At 37.0% G+C, this 21114-nt stretch overlaps 1 protein-coding gene across 7 annotated transcripts in view; it reads right to left on the bottom strand.

Moving 5' to 3' along the window:
• LOC117634151 (regulator of MON1-CCZ1 complex) overlaps nt 1-19732 on the bottom strand; it is a 25514-nt gene extending 5782 nt beyond the window's left edge. For 4 of the 7 annotated variants that reach the window (XR_004586737.1, XR_004586736.1, XM_034368091.1 and 1 more), the window contains exons 1-12: nt 19575-19732; nt 19280-19349; nt 18453-18554; nt 18273-18348; nt 17903-18148; nt 17548-17807; nt 15731-15884; nt 15027-15136; nt 14855-14942; nt 13595-13930; nt 13403-13477; nt 12997-13114 (exon numbers count right to left, since the gene is read on the bottom strand). Coding sequence is in view for 3 of the 7 variants with exons in the window: in XM_034368091.1 (XP_034223982.1) it covers nt 12997-13114; nt 13403-13477; nt 13595-13930; nt 14855-14942; nt 15027-15136; nt 15731-15884; nt 17548-17807; nt 17903-18070 (1309 nt within the window). In the remaining 4 variants the exon portion in view is untranslated. Of the gene's footprint in view, nt 1-7254; nt 7674-8245; nt 8556-10273; nt 10752-11247; nt 11428-11528; nt 11638-12500; nt 13115-13402; nt 13478-13594; nt 13931-14854; nt 14943-15026; nt 15137-15730; nt 15885-17547; nt 17808-17902; nt 18149-18272; nt 18349-18452; nt 18555-19279; nt 19350-19574 lie in introns of those variants that run through there. The other 3 variants (XR_004586735.1, XR_004586734.1, XM_034368090.1) reach the window with 3 other exon arrangements.
• Between the last annotated feature and the right edge of the window lie 1382 nt (nt 19733-21114).

Raw genomic sequence — 21114 nt, 5'->3', positions numbered from 1 at the left:
GTGGTTGGTCCCGGGGCGTCCCAGGCGCCTGCGTCATCGACGTCATCCGTCGCGCAGCCAGCTAGTGCTAGGCGGCGGCACCGGCCCACCGACACCATCGACACGACATCGATCGACGGTACTGGTGCCTCGGGATCACAGCCAGGTATAACTACACTTTTGTATTGTTAATTTTATATTGAAATTTGACAATGTTGTTTATTTAACATTAATACCTTATTTCTTTGCAGCGAAGAAGAACACCCGAGGGCCGTGTCGTCAGCTGAAGACGGTGAAGGTCACCGGGTGACCAACAGTCGTATCAGCATCGGATACGACGAGCGCCATCGGGCTGCACCGACGGCGGAGTTGCATAGCTCCTTGGCCCACGACATTGGCCACGTCGTGCGGACCCATTGCCCGATGCAATGGAAGTCTTGGAGGGTCATGCCTGACGAGATCAAGGTGGAGGTTCGCGGCCAGTTGTCGGTATGTACCTTACATTTTCATTATTTTTCTTTAAAATTGTGTATATTTCTATTACTTAACGTATCTAATTAATTGATTGCAGACGAACTATAACTTGGAGGATCTCGACGAAGAGTCGTTGACGTACGTCAACAGACTCTTCGCTGAGAGGTACAAGCAGTGGAAGAGCGACTTGCACCACCATTTTCAGGCCTTTGATGATCCGCAAGTCGCTCTTCAGGAGGGTTGCCCGAAGGAGCTTGAGGGGCGGGAGGATAGTTGGGAGTGGCTCTGCGCTCATTTTCAAGCGCCCGAATTTGCGGTATTTTTTTAATTATATTTGTTTAATTATTACTTATTACTTATTAATGTTTATTTTATTTTTTTTATTTCATTATTATTTAATTTTTTATATTTTAACTAATACGTTTCATTTTTTGTATAACAGAATAAAGCCCAAGTGAATAAGGGTAATAGGAAGAAGAAGACCCTTCTCCACCATTCCGGCTCCAGACCCTTTTCGTATAGGATGGATGCACGGCGACGGGTAATAATCACAAAATTTATATTTCATTTTTAATGTCATTTTTATTAATTTATTTTTTTCATACTAATATTTTTCTTCTCTTGTTCAATTTAGGAGGGGTCCAAGTTCCCAGAGATCGACGTCTTTGGTGACGTTTATGTTCGACCCGGGAATGAGTTGGCCGAGTCCCTTCATGTAAGTATTATTTAATTTTAATTCTTATGTTACGCATTCAATTTATATGCATGTTTTAATTTATATTTTATGTTATGTTCAACAGACGACGATGGTGGAGAGGAGCCAGTTGGTTCTTCAGGAGTCCGCCTCCCAGCTTCCTCCCGAGACTCCGATCGAGTCTGTGGCTCCTCCACAGGATGCTGGATTTCAGATCTTGACGGAGACGTTGGATCAGACTCTCGGGAGGAGGCCGGGGACATATTGTCGAGGGATGGGGAATGCCCGGCGGAGGGAACCTAGACCTCGTTCATCGGCGCAGTCAAACAGTCAGGTGACTGCTTTGACAGCACAGGTGGCCGAGCTTCAGGGTCAGATGTCGGTGATTCTACAGTCCCTCGCACAGGGAGGCTTTCCAATCCCGCAGTTTCGTGCGTCGACCTCCCAGCCCGTCCACCCCGAGCATGCCCACCAGACCACTGCCCCGGTGGACGCCCAGACCTCCGAGCCGCACACTGGCGACGACCCGGTTGATTTTGCATCATTATTTGATTAGTGTATTTATTTTCATTATAAACATTTATTTTATTTGTAAAACATTTATTTTATTTTATAACAAAATTTTGTTCTAATTTATTTTTATTGCAATTTCATTGTTTAATCAATTTAAAAAAACTAATTTTATTTACAAAAAAAAAATTTAAAAAACCAAAAAAAAAAATTTTGTAATATTATTTTTGCGCGACGGAACACATTTCGTCGCGCAAACCCATATGTAACAAAAGAAATTAAAAATCAATTTTGTAATTACGTTTTATTCTTGCGCGATGAAATTATACGTCTCGCTAATATGTTTTGCGCGACGATATATTTCGTCGCGCAAACATTTTTCGCGACGCCTGTGTTTTTCGTCGAGCAAATATATGGGCGACGAAAGCTTTTTCATCGCACGTATAGTTCTGCGACGAACATATACGTCTCCCCAACAAGTTTTGTGCGACGAAATATTATTCGTCGCGCTATTCGTTTCGTCGCGCAAATATACGTGCGCCGAATACTTTATCGTCGCGCAAATATTTCTGCGACGAACTGTTGTTTCGTCTCCACACCGTTGGTGCAATGGTGGTTTACCCGTCGCACAGATATGCCCGACGAAGGGTTGTACCTCGTCGCGCAAAGGCTTTCTTCTCGATCTTTGCGGGACGGAATGTGCGCGACGAATTTTTTGTCACGCTGAAGTTAGTGCGACTAGATGATACTTTGCGCGACGTTTTGTTGTTCGTCGCGCAAAGAGTAAAATGTAGTAGTGATAATATGTGCAAAATAAATGTTATAATAATTGGCTTTACCTGCTCAACATTGCACACCTACCAAATTCTTCAGAACACTCTTTCTCTGCGATCTGCCTCTTCTTCTCACTTGCATGTACGTGTACCCATCAGTCACCATGGCACCTCCTTAGTAAGTTTATTTTGTAAAAAGTTTGGGAGAGAAAGAAATGACCCTACTTTACTGGTAACTCTCTCTCCCTCTCTCTCTCTCTCTCCAGGACCAGGTACTAGTAGTTGGTGTTGGTTCTTTATAGCTTTGTTGGCTGTTTTATATCTGTTGCAGGGATTCTGTAAAAAGTGGTCCTCACAAAATGTTAAGCAGATATTACACAAATGGAAAGAATTAGTATTCCAGTATAAATTGGTATGTTATTTAAGATCATGACAGTTATTATTTTTTGGTGTCCACTTCATTATATAGTTTATATAATTCCAATTATTGTTAATTATTGAGCTTCCACTGCAATTCACCAAAGGCTAGAGTCGAGGTTTTAGGTCTAGGCCTTTTCACAAACATACATCCTAGATATGGTGCCTTGAGCGGCTTAGTTTTGGGGTTCGGTGCTCAGGATCTGTGTCTAGGTTAAGCAAACTCAGGTAAGAGGTTTAGAGGTCAAGGTTGGCGTCTGGGTTCCCGGCATTTGACTTCGAGATTTAGAAATCCATGTTTGATGTTTCAACACACTTTTTTCTTTTGCTAGCTTTATTTAAAGATTGGAAATTACTACCTCCCATATTTTCTTTTCTTTTTTTGTTTTCTTGTACTACCTTTCTTTTACCCCCCCATTAACCATTCGTTAGCTCAAAATTAATGTCCCCTCTTTACACCAGATACGTACTTGTTTCTTGTGCATGTGTGTGTGTCTGAGATTCATTCACACGCAGAGGCTCAGCTTAAGTCAATGTTGTTGTAGAGGGTTTTAAGGGTTCTGATCAAAAGCCTGTGACTGCGGATTTTCATGAGTTTAATCAGATATAGTAATTCAATGATATAATTTTCGCCAGTCTCTCTGGCTTCTCTCTCTGCCAAAAACCCAGTCTCTGCTTCACTCGTGCATGGCAGCATGCTCTTCACTCGCTTTGCAATTATTAGTTTCCATCCCCAACTCAACTCCCTCTCTCTTCTTTCATAATTCTACCTTTCTTTGCCATCCCACTACAAATCACTATCTCCCTATACCCTACCCCTCTTCTCTCTCTTGGTCACACACTTTTTCTTTCTGAAAAAATAAAAAGTTTAGAACGAACATCCACGAAGAATCTTATAACCATACATGCATATCAAACATAACTTTATGGTAAACAAAAAAGAAAAATTCCCAAACCAAATGCAAATGAGCTAAGCCATTAGCTACCATGTTAACTTCTCCATAAATATGATGGGAAGCTTGAGATGGACGCCTATATAATTCTCTCTCTTGGTCTCACATATATACACAACTTTTTGGGTTTCGATATCTTGTAATTCCAATGGAAGTATCAAGCTCTTTGATTTTTTATGGATATTATTAGCACCAATCTCAAGGTGGACCACCACCAACTCAACATGCCGCTAGAAACCCACATCTTCTCCAACCCTAATAACAACAATAACAGCAACCCTTCATTGGCATAAGCTTCTTCTTTGCCATTAAAGTCATGGTCATGGAGGACTTTGGGAGGGGGACCATGTGGGTTAAATGCAACTGCACCACTTATATCATGCCCCTTATAAAGTAGATAATTCATATCTGATGCGAACCCAAGCCTATTGCCCTTTTCCTTTGCCTCTTGATGTGGCAACGTCGCATGCGACGTCTCATAACTCTAAAGGAGACGTGTACATCTTTATTTGATATGAATGCATTTACCGAAACCCTCTACAACCAGCTCGATTTTTGACCTGAAATGATGGGCTTATAGTCAATCTAAAGTTGGATGAAAATTAGTTACACTTCTAAATCCAAGTAGAACTCTAGTCAATTCATAACTATTGAAAGACACGATCGAAGTTCTATGGTATAGTCAAATATATGGTTAATCTTGATTGAATATGTACCATACAATTTCTATAAGAGTTTCTAAAAATATTTTAAATTTGAAAAACTCATCAATGATCATTCGGTCTAATCAATGATTATTTGCGCTTCTGTAGGTCCGCCAGTGTCCATCAATGGCTCCTTACATCAATTTTTTTCAACGGCCACTCTTAGAGGCATACAACATGTGACCACAAAAATGAGTCCAAATCTGATTATTGCCCACCAACAAATGGGTCACCATCATGAGAAACCCTAAATCTCTTTAAGTAAATAACGATACTGGCTTCTATTGGCTATAGGCTTGGTGTCTTCATATTATAATTGATATATATACTCTCTCTCTCTCTCTCTCTCTCTCTCTCTCTCTCTCTCTCTCTCTCTCTAGCAGCTGCGTTGTTGAATTGTCTGTTGTGGCACAAGGAAGGAAAGGAAGCTAGAGAATGGAAGGGTCACTATCTTGTTGTTCCTTATCTCTCTTTCCCATTAGGTGGCTGGAATGTGACATTGCCTGAGAACTCATATGTCTTGGGCCTCCCAACTTTGCTCTTTCACAAATAACGCCATCCATCCTTCTGCAACATTTGTGTTGCCATGTATGGACCAAATGGATAGATACTTAAAGCTGGTCATGTGTCCCTTTAACCAAGGCTTTGTTTGGATGCGACATTCGAATACGTATTATGTTTATATACTTTTGTCATTATTTGTTGTTGAAATTTGATGCTTCCATTTTACAAAAAATTTATTCATTTGTGTGGGTGTTGTTCAATGTTCTATTAGATGTCAATTCAGATTAAGTATTCAGGTGTCCATATATATACATGTTCATGTGTTTCGTATTTCAGAATATGCAGCTTTAGGAATTTTGCCGACATTAAGAACATTTCAAAAACTAAATAAATAGATAAATTAGATACTGGTTACTGTCTGAAAGCTATATGCATGACGTTTTATTGGCGACTTAAATTGAAAACTAATTAATTTTAGAATCACATATAATAATGATCGACGAGAAGAATATAAAAAATAAACTATTCAGATCATAATATTAAATTGCAGACGAAATGTCCTGCATTAGCTAATATAGACACACTCAATGACTAAATTGGATAGATTAAAAATATATACGGAATTAAATTGGCAAATCGAATAACATACAAGGATATAAAATTAATGAGTATACTTAACCCTAAGTAATAGTACAGCCCAAGTACACCAAACATGTGTAATGAAATTCATTTCTGGAGAAGACTTGGCCAGGAAGCATAATTAATTTCAATTTCCACCACTGTTTGTAAGAAGTGAAAGCTTCCTTGAGGGTACACTTGTACTAGAGCTAGCTATATAAGATACAGTTGGAGAAATACAAGTAGATCAAATCAAAACTTTTTTCGGTAAACTATTTTAACTTTAACCCCAGTAAGTACTACCTGGGTCCTCAGACAAAGCACAGGTTTGGGTAAATACGTAAACTTATTGTAGCTGTACTGTACGTATTGAATGCTTATGCTTGTGGGTGTTAGATATGCATGTCCCCGGCCGCGTGTCGCGTGCCTATTAGTTTATAATCCAAAATTCCTGAGGTTGAGTGCAGAGGATTCGAGCTTGGGATGATGATGAAATATATGAAGAAGGCAAAGACTAGCAGACATTCCTATTTGCCCTTGGATCACATGTGACTTCCACATTCTAAGTTACAAAACCAAATTTAATGTTTGGAAAGAGATATTTAATTTGGCATGCAGAAGTAATGGCAATGCAAGAAATCCAATGCAAGTTGGGGATGAAAACATGAAAGCAGATGAGCCCCACCATATGCATTTCAATTTCTCTACTACGGTGGGCTTCTGAAATGGTTGAAAGTGTATTTAACAATAAAAAACGCTTCGAACTATATTTAGCAGAGAAATTTAAAAGTGCTTATGGGTCATAATGAAGTACTTCCAAGTATGAAAGCATTTGAATTTAAAAAAAAATTGACGTTCTTATAAATAGAAGTGCTTCCTATAAAAACAGCCCGAAAGTGAAATGCAATAATACTCACAAACAAAAAAAGGCAAGCCAATTGGGGCAGGACCATATATCAAACAAATATATAACATGCACATATGAGACTAAGTCTATGACCATGATGGATGATGGTGGGCTTTATTTTTTTTTTCTCTACTTGTAAGACCCTTAACTGTCATTATAAGGATGGATGTTTGAACTCCTTGAATTAAAAGCTTGATGGGTATGATATCATTGTTGTCTGAGACTTAGGAGGGGTTTGGACCACAAAAGGGCATCTTTTTCAGATGTTGCATTAACAATGTGGGGGCATCTTTTAATTTTGTGATATCCTTGGTCCCTTTCCCTTTTGATTTATAAATTGATATGTCATGTTGTTTTTGGCTATGATTCCGTAGGCTCGAGCACAGATATTATTGTGAGGAATTAACTTTGTGAATTGGAACCTTACATCTGCTTTTTGTCTAATTAATGAGGGTTAAATTGTTGTTGTGAAAACACGTAAACTAAATTCACTTATATATTTCTCAATATATGAAAATTTTGTTTGGCGCATGTAATAACCCGAACTTAAATTAATATTTAGTTATTAATTTATTAAAATAAAAGACAATTTTACCCCGATAATATTTTAATAGTTTAAAGTGAACTTTTTGTTCGGGAAATAATTTGGGAATTTCAGTTGTATCGTTGCGTAGAGCACATCGAGATGAGTCCGTAGACACGTAGTGGGCTCAAATCGGAGTTGTAACGAAGAAGTTTGCATAACCGTAAATATTTCGATGTTCAGTTTTAAAAACTCAGATTTTCTTCTCTCTTGCGACCACCACGACCAGCCAACTTCAGACAGCGATTTCTCCCAACTCGGGCCACCGTTTCAGGCAAGACCAGTCCCAAACGAACCACCTCACTTTCCTCTATCAGCCCTGCCCCTCTTAGCCTCAATCCGCCACTGCAGTAGTCGGAAACAGCCACGAAACAGGCCGGTTCCAACAATTTTTCTGAAATTTTTTGGGAGCTCGTTCTCTCACTTCCGCCCACCATTTCTGTCGATCCAAGTATGCTTTCTCAACCTCTTGAGATGCTCTAGCTGCTAGTTGTGTTGGATAAGAGAAATTTCTGAGTTTTGGAGGGTAAATTTTTCCGGAACCCTACATCTGCTCCCTGTCTAATTAATGAGGGTTAACCGATGTTGTGAAATTTCATGTAAATTGAATTCACACATATATATTTCTCAATATATGAAAATTTTGTTTGGCGCAAATGTGGATTAAGTCAGTAGGTCAAGATAATATGTTTGTTGCTTTACACCAGTTTGATCCTTCTCCTCATACATTAGAGTAGTTAGAATTTGTAAAATATAAAAAAAATTAAAATTAAAATTGCTTATCTAATAAATTTCCTTGTAAATGAATAAATCTGTGCCTTATTGTAATAGGATAGAAGTAGATGTTCCTTGCCATTATTTTGAAAAAATAATTAGAACGTGGATGATAAGGTCTCAATTCAATTAGGATTGACCATTTTCAAAACAAAATGATATGGAAAAGAATATAATTTGAATATGAAATTATTAAATTAAAATTGACTATTTTTTAACTAGAGACTAATATTTGACTGTTATATATTTAACACGATAGCAAAAATAACGCGACTTATTTTTCTAACGCAAATGTCTGATTATGGCATGATAAACATGTTTAACTAATATTGTACGTACATAATTTGTTTACTTTTTAATCATATTTTTTTTCTTTTCTTGATTTAGCGTGTGGATGAGTGGATTTTCACTTTAACAAAAGGATTAATTACTCATCTACAACAAAGTCACGCTATTACAAACTCACCACAAATCGGTATCAAACTCTCACTTATGTGAGGCGAACCTAATACCTACACGTGACATGTATAACAGCCGGCGTATTGTTTATACATATCAAGTTAGAGTATATTGACTTGTACTTGGCATGAAACTGAATTGAACACACATACCTTAAAAGAATTCGGAGCAATAAGTCCACGCCACACGACTTTTAATCACCTAAGCTGTTAAGAGTAAATGAAGTACAAAGTTAAAAAGTTCGCATCTCTTAATTACATGTACAACAATTCATAATTACACATGTTTGGTTCTCTCAATACATTCATAATAAAGGGGAGAGAGAGAGAGAGAGAGAGAGAGAGAGAGAGAGGTTATTTAATTTCAAAATTTTCTACCTTGTTTGAGTTTGACATTAATTTGTCACAGCCATGGAAATCTGAATTTGGTAGTTGTAAGTTAACGAGGATCACATGATTAATGTTCCCCCCATTTACTTCAATCACCGGAAAATTGGCCCACATCTTTAAATTAAGATGTTGACATAAGAGAACATTTTCAACCATCTTTTCCCATTTATTTTCGTTATAAATTAAGAAGTTCAAGCAAAAGGAAAAGAAAATGTGTAAGAAAGTGAAGTCAGTAATTAATGAAACTAGACATCCATTGTAATATGTAGTTGGGCAATGCCACATTTTTCATCTCATCAATTTTCTTTTTCTGAATCTTCCAAACTGTTTGCTGATCAGAATTTCATTTTAAAAAAATAAAATAAAATAATAGATTGCATTCATAATTCAGGTATAAAGGTCGTCAACCGCCAAGACCAATACAAATACAAATAACCGCATAAAACTCTTAAAGAAAATTTTGATTGAAGTCTCTCCAGTTCTTGGAATTTAACATGGCAACTTGGCTTTTCTTTCATGTTTGCAGTAGTTGAATGGTGTACTTGTCTGAGCAACCCCACATCCACATGTAGATGAGAGAGAGAGAGAGAGAGAGAGAGAGAGAGAGAGAGAGAGAAGTTTTAAGTCCTCCATGCATTTAGTAGGCCATAGTACTTGGCTTAATTGATCATAACCAGAGCTAGGTTTCTGGCAATTAATTTTGAATTCTGAAAGTGGTCCTAAAACATGTACGCTCTAGGTCTCGTGTTTTTATCTTCTTTTGCACCTCTTCCTCCACACATAAACCTGCTTGACTTTTCCTTCCAATGTTAACTTGTGTGGGGCCCTTGATGGCCACTGCCTCACACAAAAGCTTTGCTACCCAAATATATAACACACAAAAGTATCAAACATATTGAATCAAATAAAGTACTTGCCTCGTAATTTAATTACCTATAAATAGCATTTGTGTTTGAGGACTCTCTTCTTTTTTCTCAGGAGATTTACTTGTTTACTTGAAAAAGGAACGAACAATTGTGGCCAATTCAATTCGCATATTCTCATCTGCCACGTCTAATCTAAGACCTAATTCAATTCAATCACACGAGGAAGCTAAGGTCTGGTGGGTTCCTTGTTATTAATGTGTTGGATTGGGCAATTCCATCCATCATTATTAGCATTCTAGGGCATCCTAAGAAATTTGTACAACTGACTCTATATTTCCATTACAAATTTTAACTAATACATGAATTATTGGAGGAAACTGATACACATGAGAGAGAGAGAGAGAGAGAGAGAGAGAGAGAGAGAGAGAGAGATGGTGCTGGGGTGGTTGCCAGCCAGCGGCGGTGCGAGGCTGGGCCGGGAAGAGATAAGGTGGTTGCTGAGTGTGAGTTGTTTTTTAGGGGAAAATTGTCTTTTCTTTTTTTATTTGCTGATTGGGCTTAGAATTTTCTTGGGGAATATAGGCTCTCTTACTCATTCTTCATGTAGTGTCACTATATCAAACAATTTGATCAAGCACAAACAAGCTGTGTTTGAAAAAACCAATACAGTCAGCTGGATATTATTTCATACCCAGTAAAAAATGAAACTATTCAGTATATTACCCGAAAATGCATCACAGAATAAACAAGGAAAAAGAACACTTAAACCATGCACATGTTTTTTCTTTTCTGGCATAAAACACAGAAGAAAAAATGTACACGATATTCATCCTTTATCCCATTTAAGGGTTGTAAATCCCAGATACCTGATATGTGGTACTTGCAAAAGGAGTTCTGAATACTTATACAGCTCTAACGCACTTCGTAATTATGGCATTATTCTGTTGTCCTAGGCATACTATGAGGAAATTCAAGCAGCAATGGATGAGTTTCTCTCGTTGAGAATGCGGTAGTAAGTGTCGTGATCTGATGTGTCTCTGAATCCAGGAATGAAATCCGAAAAGAATCTAAGGACGGCAGCTAAATGTTGCAAGTCATTGGAGGTAAATGCTGACTCGAGAAACAATGAAGCTCGTACGGTACTGACCTGAAATTTTTACAAATAGTGTTAGGCATGCTGAAATAGTGTGAGAAAATTAATACCTTTTCCTTCAACATAATATCGTCAGGAAAAGAATTTGGCACAGAATGAATTTCATCAAAGAATTGCTAAATAGATAAACACATCCTAAAGCATTAGAAAAACATTGAAAGATGCAATAAGTGAAAAATAAAAGGAAAAAAGGGTATAGAGTGCCGAAAATGATGCAGCAATGTCGATAACATCTTCATATATTTTCAAGAAAGCATATCAGCTTTCTACTGGTCCAAATAGGGGAAACTTTGTGGCATCAATCACTAAACACAGCATAATAGGTTTGGCAGTCTCCGCAGCATGAGGCTGAGCTAGGGAGTGGACAGAAAACACAGCAACAGCCAGCAAAAATAAAGTGAAATGCAAAACCAACAGAAAATGTACGGCAATTAGAGTGAAAATATATACATAAATCCTTTCTTTCCTCGGATTCCAAGGTGGGAATTACCTTGTATTTCCGTGCATAGCGTAATGCTTCAAGGTAATATCCATCTTGCACTAGTAACAGTACATAGTCATGATGCAAAGAAAGCTGCCTCAGCATATCTAAACCCAACTTCCTTGTCAGGGAGTGCTGACGGCCAGACTCTAGGAGTTGCATTGCTACTTCTCTAGAAGGTTCAAGAATCTGTTATGAAACAGTTTTCACCGTGAATATCAGATCAAGCATAAACAGCACACTGTTGCAACTTGCAAGCACACGTTTCTAATAGGCATGTGTTCAGATACCTTGTTTAAGACAAACTGCCCAAGTTCTGCATATCGCTCACTGCGTGAAAGTAATTGTATGGTCAGGACATAGAGATTAGGATGGACTTCAACCTTTTCCAAATTAGCGCTGCAAAATAATAACAAATTAATAAAGTTAAGAACCATGATCATTCCCTAATTCTTTCAAATATGAAGTACTTAATTTCACATCCATCACAGGAGAACTAATATTTTTTAGACATTTTTAAAGCTGGTTTTGGTCCAGGTAAGCTAGCACATCAGGCTGAACCAAGCCAGCAAATCAGAGTTTGATATCAACCTGGTTCATAAGGCATTAATGTTTTCTTATCTTTTTTTTCTATAATATTTTGAAGTTATTCTTAGATTTTTGTAAATTTAACTTATGAAGTTGAACAAGTTTTAATTATTAATAGAAGTATTCGTGAAAATACTTGACAAACTGATGTGCGACCACTAGGGAAAAGAGAATATAGAGAGAGTGAAAAAAGAGTTGGGAGGAGCTAGAAGACGAAGAACAAGAGGGATGAAACTATGGTTTCAATATCCAATAATCAAGTCTGCCAAAAGAGCAGTAATAGTTAAAGAATAAATCTACCTCAAGCCAGGGGAAAAGAAGAAAGAAAGAAAAAGTCTTCTTAGGATCTTCATTATCCATTAAAAACTTTTTACACATATTTATATGATGTGTGCCTTTCCAGCCCATTTAACAGTTATACAACATCAACCTATTTCAGAAACAATCAACCAATTGATCAAACACCAGGTGGAGTACAATCAAATGCAAGTTACACATATTAACTGAAACAATAACCTAGGTTAACATGCTACGCTCTCGCTCAGATACAAGGGCAAGATTGTGCAAATTCATGATGAGCCTTGCTAAAAGTGTATATGACAGAGAATAAATACCCAGCATGACTTTGCTTTCAAGGCCCCGATCATTTAAAGGTTCATAAATATATGCCATACCTGCGAAGAAACTCAACAATGATGGCAACCAAGTAAGAAGGTTCTCCAATCATCTCTTCCTCAACAGGAGCAAACACAAAACTGTACATTTCATCAGATGAAATTACTGGAGAGGTAGGTTGGGACTCTTGCTGCTCCAAAACATTAGCATCCAATGGGCTGTTGCCCGATCTTAGAGAAGAAGACCGAACTTCACCACCAGAAGTTTCAGCACCCGTTAATTTCCCCCTGGCCAATTTACCATCAAACAATTGAACGTTATTTGAAGTGGTCCTTGGGGGTTCAAAGCTTGCAATATCCTCAGAGTCGGAATCTGAAATGTTTAAAAATCTATTCGGCGATTCACTGTCCACTCCAGCCGCAGATTCATGTTTAATGGATTTTCCAACTGCACACACTCTACTTGCAGATACATCAGCACTGGACCTAGGGCCACTCGTCTGTGGCACAATAGAAGGTGATGTTTTTCCAGACTTTATCCCCTTAATATAGGTGCCTGTCTTAACAGAGTGGGAGTAGGAAGAAACTAAAACATCTATTGCCCGGGAAACTGTAGACACAGGTCTCCGTTCTAGAATAACAGTACGCGCTATTGACAAGCACAATTGTTTAGCCTGAAAAGGAAATGGAATAAAGTTATAGCCAATAGTCATTAAGCAGTTCAGCCTCAAGAAAGGCAATGCAGCACCATAAGAATGCGAAACCACTCCACTAGACGTTACAGATCACAAAGATTTAACCGCATCTTAGATAGGAAAATGGTTTTGCAAAATGAGTGACCCAAAAAAGATACTAAAAAAAAAAATCATTAAATTGCATGCTCTAAGCAGTTGTCCCTTACAGAAAAGAAAGAAAAATCAAGTAAATAATGAGCATACCAAGAAATAAATAATAAATTCTACCTTATTGGCTTCCAATTTCCGCCGCTGCAAGAATTCAAGTACTGATGGTACTTCTGAGCTACTGGCAGAAATTGCCTACAGGAAGAGAGAAAGAGGGATTATGCAAGAAAAGATTTACTTTTCTCATTCACAATTAATGCCAGCAGAACAATCATACTAACAAATTATGCAAAAGAAAATGAAAAGGCTTGCCTCCAAATCTAAATGAATCTTCCACAAAAGTTGATTAACAACATCACATATGAGGTCAGGAACAAGAAAACTCCAGTCATCTCCATAGACGATTGCTTCATGGTCACTCATAACATTAACTTCTGAACTTTCAGTATCTTCCCTATTCGGTCGCAGGGAAGAAGAATTGGACCTGGGGAAACCCCTGAATAGTAGAGGAAGTGGGGCCGATATGGGTGCCCGAGAATCTGCAAATATATCATACAGTATAACAACCTTCGCATCCACTTGATGCACAAGCAGTACATTATCAACCACACTCACAGCAACCTTGCTTGAATAAATTGGCAAAGAACCCTGCAAAGTATATACAAACATCATTTGCATAGAATAAGTATACACCTGAGTAAATGTGAAAAGTGACCGCATGAAGCCAAGGTGTACACATAAATGCACTGAAACTGTAGTGATCACACGAAGCCATGATTTACTCATAAAACCACCAAAACTCTCTGTCACAAACATCAATCCCCCCATATTTTACAGGAGTTAACTCCAATAACCCAACAATGAGATCCAAAATTACCACGAAAAATCTTTTCAAATCCATCAATCCAAGAGCTATAGGCCCCTTTTATTTATTTACGCTGATAGTTGAGAAGTGTGAGTAAAAAAATATATATTGACAAGGAGGCCAACCCCAAGTATACAAGAAGCATAAACATGAAGATAACCAATGGGAAATAATATAAAGCAGGATTTTTTAGGATTGACAGTCTACACTCATGTAATTTGTCTCTTCATCAATTTAAATTCGTACCCATGCATGTTCCTCAAGTAATTTAGTCATGCAATCATCCTTAATTCAAATACCAATAAAATAGACACTAAAATACTTATCAAGAAAAACAAAATGGAAAAGGTCCAAGATATATTGGAGTATCTGAGATGTATCAGTACAATATGAATTAAAGACCCTCGGATAACATATCCATGCTACATAGCCTGTGGCCAATTGGTTGACATTTCTGTTAAGATTTCAGGGAAAGGGACCAGCGGCCCACTACTACCAACACCGATTTTGTTCCCAACTTAACCACCTGCAAAGCCCAGCAGGTGTGGGTTTTTATCACAAAAGACCTCTGTGTTATTAGTAGTGGAACCACTCACTTAAATATTGTATTTTATTTTGTCAAGTTTCTAATGTTTTTACATTCTTCAACAATTTCAACTTAAGGTGGATCAAAAGATTCTAATAGACAGTTTGATCACAAAATTTACCTGTTGTACAACCACATCACGGTAAAACCTATAAGAATGGAGGAGCATTGCAATCCTATCAACTTGCAGGCAGTATATTCTACCATAGCTGAACAATGAAAGACAATATGTAAGCCTTGATTTTGGTTGGCAAATTAAATCTAGCAAAAAGAAAACTACAAGAGGAACCTACATAGTGGCTATAAAAATATCTTCAGCAGCAAGGACAGGTTTATTGTTAGCCTCAGATTTAGCCATTGCCATCTCAAACTTTGGCAGACGAATAATCCCTGCAGATGAGAGCTACCCAGACGAAGTAGCAAATCTGTCAAGACTAAAATAATAGAGCGCACTGAATGGCATACATGCAAATATATCAATAATCATGTTAAGCAAAATAATTATATCAGGACTACATGAGAAGCCACACTAACAGATGTTTCAAGCAGAAAGAATCAAACATTTTGTTCCAGAAACTATGAAATGATTCTTAGTTCAATCTATAAAATACTTTTCAGCAACGCAAAGCACAGAGGAAAATTATCATAATGACCATATCAATTGCTTGCATATAATTGTATGAACTACAAGGGCATCAAAAAGATGGTAACAGTATAATCACTGCTGTATTTTGCATTAAGAAAGTAAACATTGCAAGTTGATGAGTGCTAACTAGGAAAAGCAATTCAACTTCCTAAAACCATATAGTCCAAAAATGAAAAAAAAAAAAAAAAAAAAAAAGGAAATTCTTCCACTTTTCTTTAACAATGGAAAAAAATAAATAAATACTTTCCTGTGTATTACAACAGCAATAGTTCATAGAAGTAATTTACAGCAAAAGAACAAACTGAAAGGCTTAAAAAAGAAAAACATTAACATAATGAGTGCTACACATACCTGAAAACCATTGAAGATTTTGCACTGCATTCCTGAAGCAAGAAGAACCAAGCGACTTTCATGTGTGTAAACATACCAACTCACATGTAATTTCCTTGTCTCGACCAATTGGAGTGATCTTGACTCAGAATTGTAAGCAAACAAGTCCAGCCCACTGAGATTGAACTCCATTTTAGCAAAATGAAAGAAAGGAAAAACCTTGGCGCAAAAGAATGCAGTTGAAACAAAGAAAAGAGTAACAAAAAATGTTATTGTAAAGATTTTGAAACTTTTCACAAAACATGCTCAGATATCCTATCCCTCTTAACTCAAGCTTTGGTACAACACCAGATCCCACACCCCACCCTCCACCTAAAAATCCTTTGCATGGAGCCACAACAAAGACAAAGCTTCCTAACTATGTAACAAAATGGAGCGCATTCTACCCCATAATGAGCGCACGCTTTGAGTTTGAAAAAAGCAATTGTAACCAAATAACATCTAAAAAAAGAGTCATTTAAAATTCCAAAAAAACCCCAGAAATGACCCAATTGTAATCTCTTTAAGGACACTGCCACTTGGTTAATAATGCTACTTGAAAAGTAACAGTTTAACTTCTCAAGAACAGACCTCCTTTATCATGTGACACAAGTGGAAAGAAGACTGGCCATAACAATAACCTGCTCTCTCTGCTTGCATCAAAACAATCCTTCACCTCCAAACTATCAGAGCCCACTTACCCAGTGTTGGTCCTACTTAACACAGGATCCTAGGGGAAGAGGTCCAGATATGATCCTAACCGTCAACATTTTAGTGGCCCTCAATAATCAATTTAGAAAGATTAGGTTTGCCTATCATGTATGTATATATATATATATCATAACTTTCCTCTTTATGTATGAAGCTTCCTAGACTTACAGCAGATATCAGCACCACAAAAGAAGTACATTTTGGCAACAGCACCCAATTTGTTTTAAATGGTTCCTATGTGCTTAACAAAAAGAATTGCATCCCTGGACGTCTATAAATAAGTGGTCTTTAACTAGTTTACTTGTCCTCACAACTGGGTAAACTACTAAGGTATGATCGATCTGCATGACATGATCATGACAAAAATTCTTGTGATGGCTGAAGCAGAACCAAAACCATGAATGACCTTCCAGTCATCAGGATACTATAATTTTCTCTCAAATAATATATGCCAATTCGATATATCAATGATCCAAGTTCAAGTGAACAGATGGATAAGACTATGTTGCACATATATGGATGCAGGGTGCAACCGATACAGTGATACAGCAAATTTTAAAAAAACTAGGATACATATATGGCAACAATACGCCAATGAAATACAGAAGATATACGAATCATATAAATTGATTCCTTTTTCATTCATAGCGTTAATGTTTCATCAATTACCAAATACTAAATAAATAAATAACAGAAAATCCCGCATTATAGACAAAAGTTGCAAAATAACTCATTCCCGTATCTCGGCTGTATCCTGACCGAATACTATGCATATCGGTTGCCTATCCTTACCGTATCCAAATTTCAAAGCCGCCAACATTAAGCAATACGCATTTGGAGTATTTGATATGTATGCAGCCTTGCGGGGGTGCATCCATATCTGACAGTCCATATCTAAATTTTTGGGAATAACTGTGGTTCACATAGTATGATGGCAAACTAAGCCCTTTTACATTTAAAAATTTTTTTTTGCTACAAATCCAACCAAAAACTTAATAGATACAGGATATACAAATAAATACACAATTTAAGTAATACAATTCATTCTTCAATATTCATATTAAACATGTGGAAAAACATATCCTTACCTGGTCTTTACAAATACAACATCACACATTGGACAATCTGTCCAAAAAAATCCCAGTATGCTCTCTGACTCTGACCTGCACCTCTGACTAAAAGTTTCCCCACTTCCTCTATCCCAAAACTGTATCTCATGATCAGATCTTTGGACTGCTATAAACTTTGCATCTAACGAATATCGAATGGATAAGATGGGCCCTTCACTAATTGAATCAGAGGTAGGAGTAACCACAGGATCAAAAGGAACAGTTTTCCAACAGAAGACCTAAATAGAACAAAAACGGAAAAAACACCATTCAGATCAAATTGGAATGGAAGACTTAAAGAATTGGAAACATTGAAGTACAAATATCATATTACCTGATCTGATGTTGGGGAAAGCAGCAGCTTATTGCCATCATCATAAAATAAACCCCTTGATCCAGCTACGCTGCATCTTAGGGGCAGATATGGAATATAAACATGTGAAAGAGCACCAGACCCACTCAAACCAATACTAGACTGTGAACTTGATGCTTTTCCAGACATCTTGATTTTCAGACTTTTGAAGAGTTATTGCAGGGTTTAGCAAGTACTGCTGCTGATAATCCTAAACCAGCCTCAACGCTATAAAACAAAACAAAAAATAATAAGGATAGACAAAGAAAGACATGAAGAACAGATACTCTAAAGGATCATGTTAGTGGAACAGTAAGAAAGTTAACAAGACTTTTCTAGATAAATGAAGAACCTTTTTTAGAACAGTTCCAACTACTGTGTCCAAGCACTGAAGAATCACGCTTGCTGGTTCAAGCCTTTCCTCGCAGCTATTTAGAAGCAAAAAAGCAGACTCAAAAGCCATTTTCCTAGAACATGACAAATACAAAGCTGCCATACACTGACATATCTACCATTAATTATGAAATCGTACCACGTTTTGCATGCAACTCTTTAATGCAAGAAATTCTTTCAAGCACATATCACGTTCAACTTGTGGAACCTTTGCTGCAACACAACCCCCATATTCTTTTCCCTACAAGGAAGAGATAAATTTTAAATTATGCACAATGTGCCGTGCAGATTCCAAGGTTTTGTCTATGGGCAGCTCCTAGAGAATATCGTTTAAACCATCTGCATAATTTTATTTTTTTCACATATACATAATAACCAAAGAACGAAATAGTGTATTATACACATATTCTGTCTTCTTCTAATGAACATGATGTCAAAGTTCAGTAACTCAATTTCTACCTTCACCAATATCTCCCCATAGTCCACATGATAAGAATACATCTATGCAACATTAAAATTACTTATTCGATTCCACAACATAATCTCTCCAGTCTATAGTCCACTCTTTAACAGTTCCGTTTGATCCAATTAAGTAGAACTCTACATAATATTAACATTTTAAATTATATATCATACTCTATTCTTTAACAATTTCATTTAATCGGATTACGCAGAAACTTCCCACGGATCCAAAAACCTAAGGCCACATCTTCTCGACCCAAATTTAAAACCTTGTTTAAATTCCCAGGTACAAGTCTTTGTACAGCTCCTCCCAATCTCTTACTATCGTAAACTTAAATCAAATATCCCCAATCAACAACTCGACCACAAAAACATCAAAGAACATGCAAAATACACCTTCTTGGATCAAAATTTATTCTCAGACCAAAAAAAGAAGATACATCAAAAGTCATTCCCGTATACAATTTAATCAAAATTGACCAAAAGACAGAGAAAAGTACGAACCTGTGCTGCACAAGTCACTAAAATGCGTTTAAGCGTGGATGTAGAGTTCCTCTCTTTCATATCCACAGTACTGCGAAAAATTAAACACGATTGATAATACGAAAAACAAAAAAGAAAAAGAAAAACTCGAAGCATTGAAAATGCACGAGCTGAGCTAACAATTTACTAAATAACATTAATCAATAATTCGAAATACTTAATTAAACCCTAAATTCACTTCGTTCTAATTGATTTTTCCAATTTACGCAAAATTTCACAAGAAGAGGAAGAAAAAGGAGGAGGGAAAAGAAGTTACCTGGTAAATTGACCATCTGGAGTTTTTGGGTGATTGTACGGACGATTAACAGAGAAGGCGAAGATCTCAGGGACTCGGACTGTGACTGTGTTTAGGAACGGGAAAGAAGGTACCGAACAACCTAACAGTCGTGTCAGGCGTCAACGAACTGCGGGTTTGTTGTGCTGATTCACTGGTGGTTCATGGACAGTGCATCACAGGCGGCCCAGTCGACTGCCACGTGGTCAGTGGACTGCATCGCTATAATCTTTAGCTGGATTTAGGTGGGCCTTTGGTTAGAGCATCATCAACTGGCCCAGTGCTCCAGCCCACCGCACTTGTACAGTTGCTCAACCCTTCGTGTATTTACAAGTGGCTCCTACTAGTACTACCGGATCCGGTATAGCGGACCTCAAGCCGATCGATCGTTACTGATTAACATGACTTAAAATTGAGTAACGGATTTTGAGTTCAAGTGATTAAGATCATTTATTTTTACATTTTTCACATGTCTCTAATCAGACATCCGATACAAAATAAAAAGACAGCTCTTTCATAGGTAGTAAATTTACGTTGTGGCCCAAGATGAAGATGAAGTAGAGCTTCCAACAACAAATTAAATGAAGCTCCTTCCTAGAGGAGAAAAGCAAAAGTTGGATGCTGCTTTCTGATTTTGGCTTTTTTTGGGTGCATGAAATGATGGAACATAGTTTAATAAGAATCCTATGATGGGAAAGAGAACAAAATATTAAAACATTTTTAAAAAAAGAAAAGAAAATGTAAAGCATTCCCAGGAAAAAAGAAAAGAAAAACTTTAGTTTCAATGAGTGGTTGGTTGACACTGGACAGGCTTTTGGGAGTATAGATAGAACAATGCCATTACAAAGCCTTTCATTGAAACCATAAAGAAATTCAATGTGAAAGTCATATATAACTAACATGTTAAATTTTAGAGAGTGGGTCAGTAACCCGCTATTAACAATAGCGATATTGTCTTCAACATAACCACCTACAAAGCCTAGTAAGTATGAGATTTTATCACAAAAGGTCTCGGTGATATTAGTAGTGGAACAATTTATTATATATTTTATTTTATTTAGTCAAGTTTCAGACGTGGGACTTATATTCTTCAACACAACAAAGTTTGTTGGACATTTTAGTAATTAGTACCACTCATACCCCAATTCCATATGGTTTAATAAATAACTTTAATAGGAATCCGGAATCTAGCTCTCCTCAATCCATATAATTTAGTAAACAACTTCAATAAGAATCCGAAATCTAATCTCCTCAATCCAACTCATCCTAAATTCAATTCCTCGTAATTCAATTATTAATTAATAAATATGTCATTAGTGCATTTTATATTTCACCTACGGAATAATTTTTGAACACACACTCACCCAACATAATTCATAATGGCAGCTAATATATTAAGTTGTCATTATTAATTTAATCTGCAGCCATCATTATTAATTATTCCATCCAACCTTTATTAAAGATTCTTAATCAAACATTGAAGGCACGCATATACAATATTTCTTACTCAACTACAACAACT

Source organism: Prunus dulcis, chromosome 7, assembly GCF_902201215.1.
Source record: "Prunus dulcis chromosome 7, ALMONDv2, whole genome shotgun sequence".
Taxonomy (NCBI): Eukaryota; Viridiplantae; Streptophyta; class Magnoliopsida; order Rosales; family Rosaceae; genus Prunus; species Prunus dulcis.
Note: the sequence above shows the minus strand (reverse complement) of the source record. Positions and strands in the feature narration are given on the sequence as shown.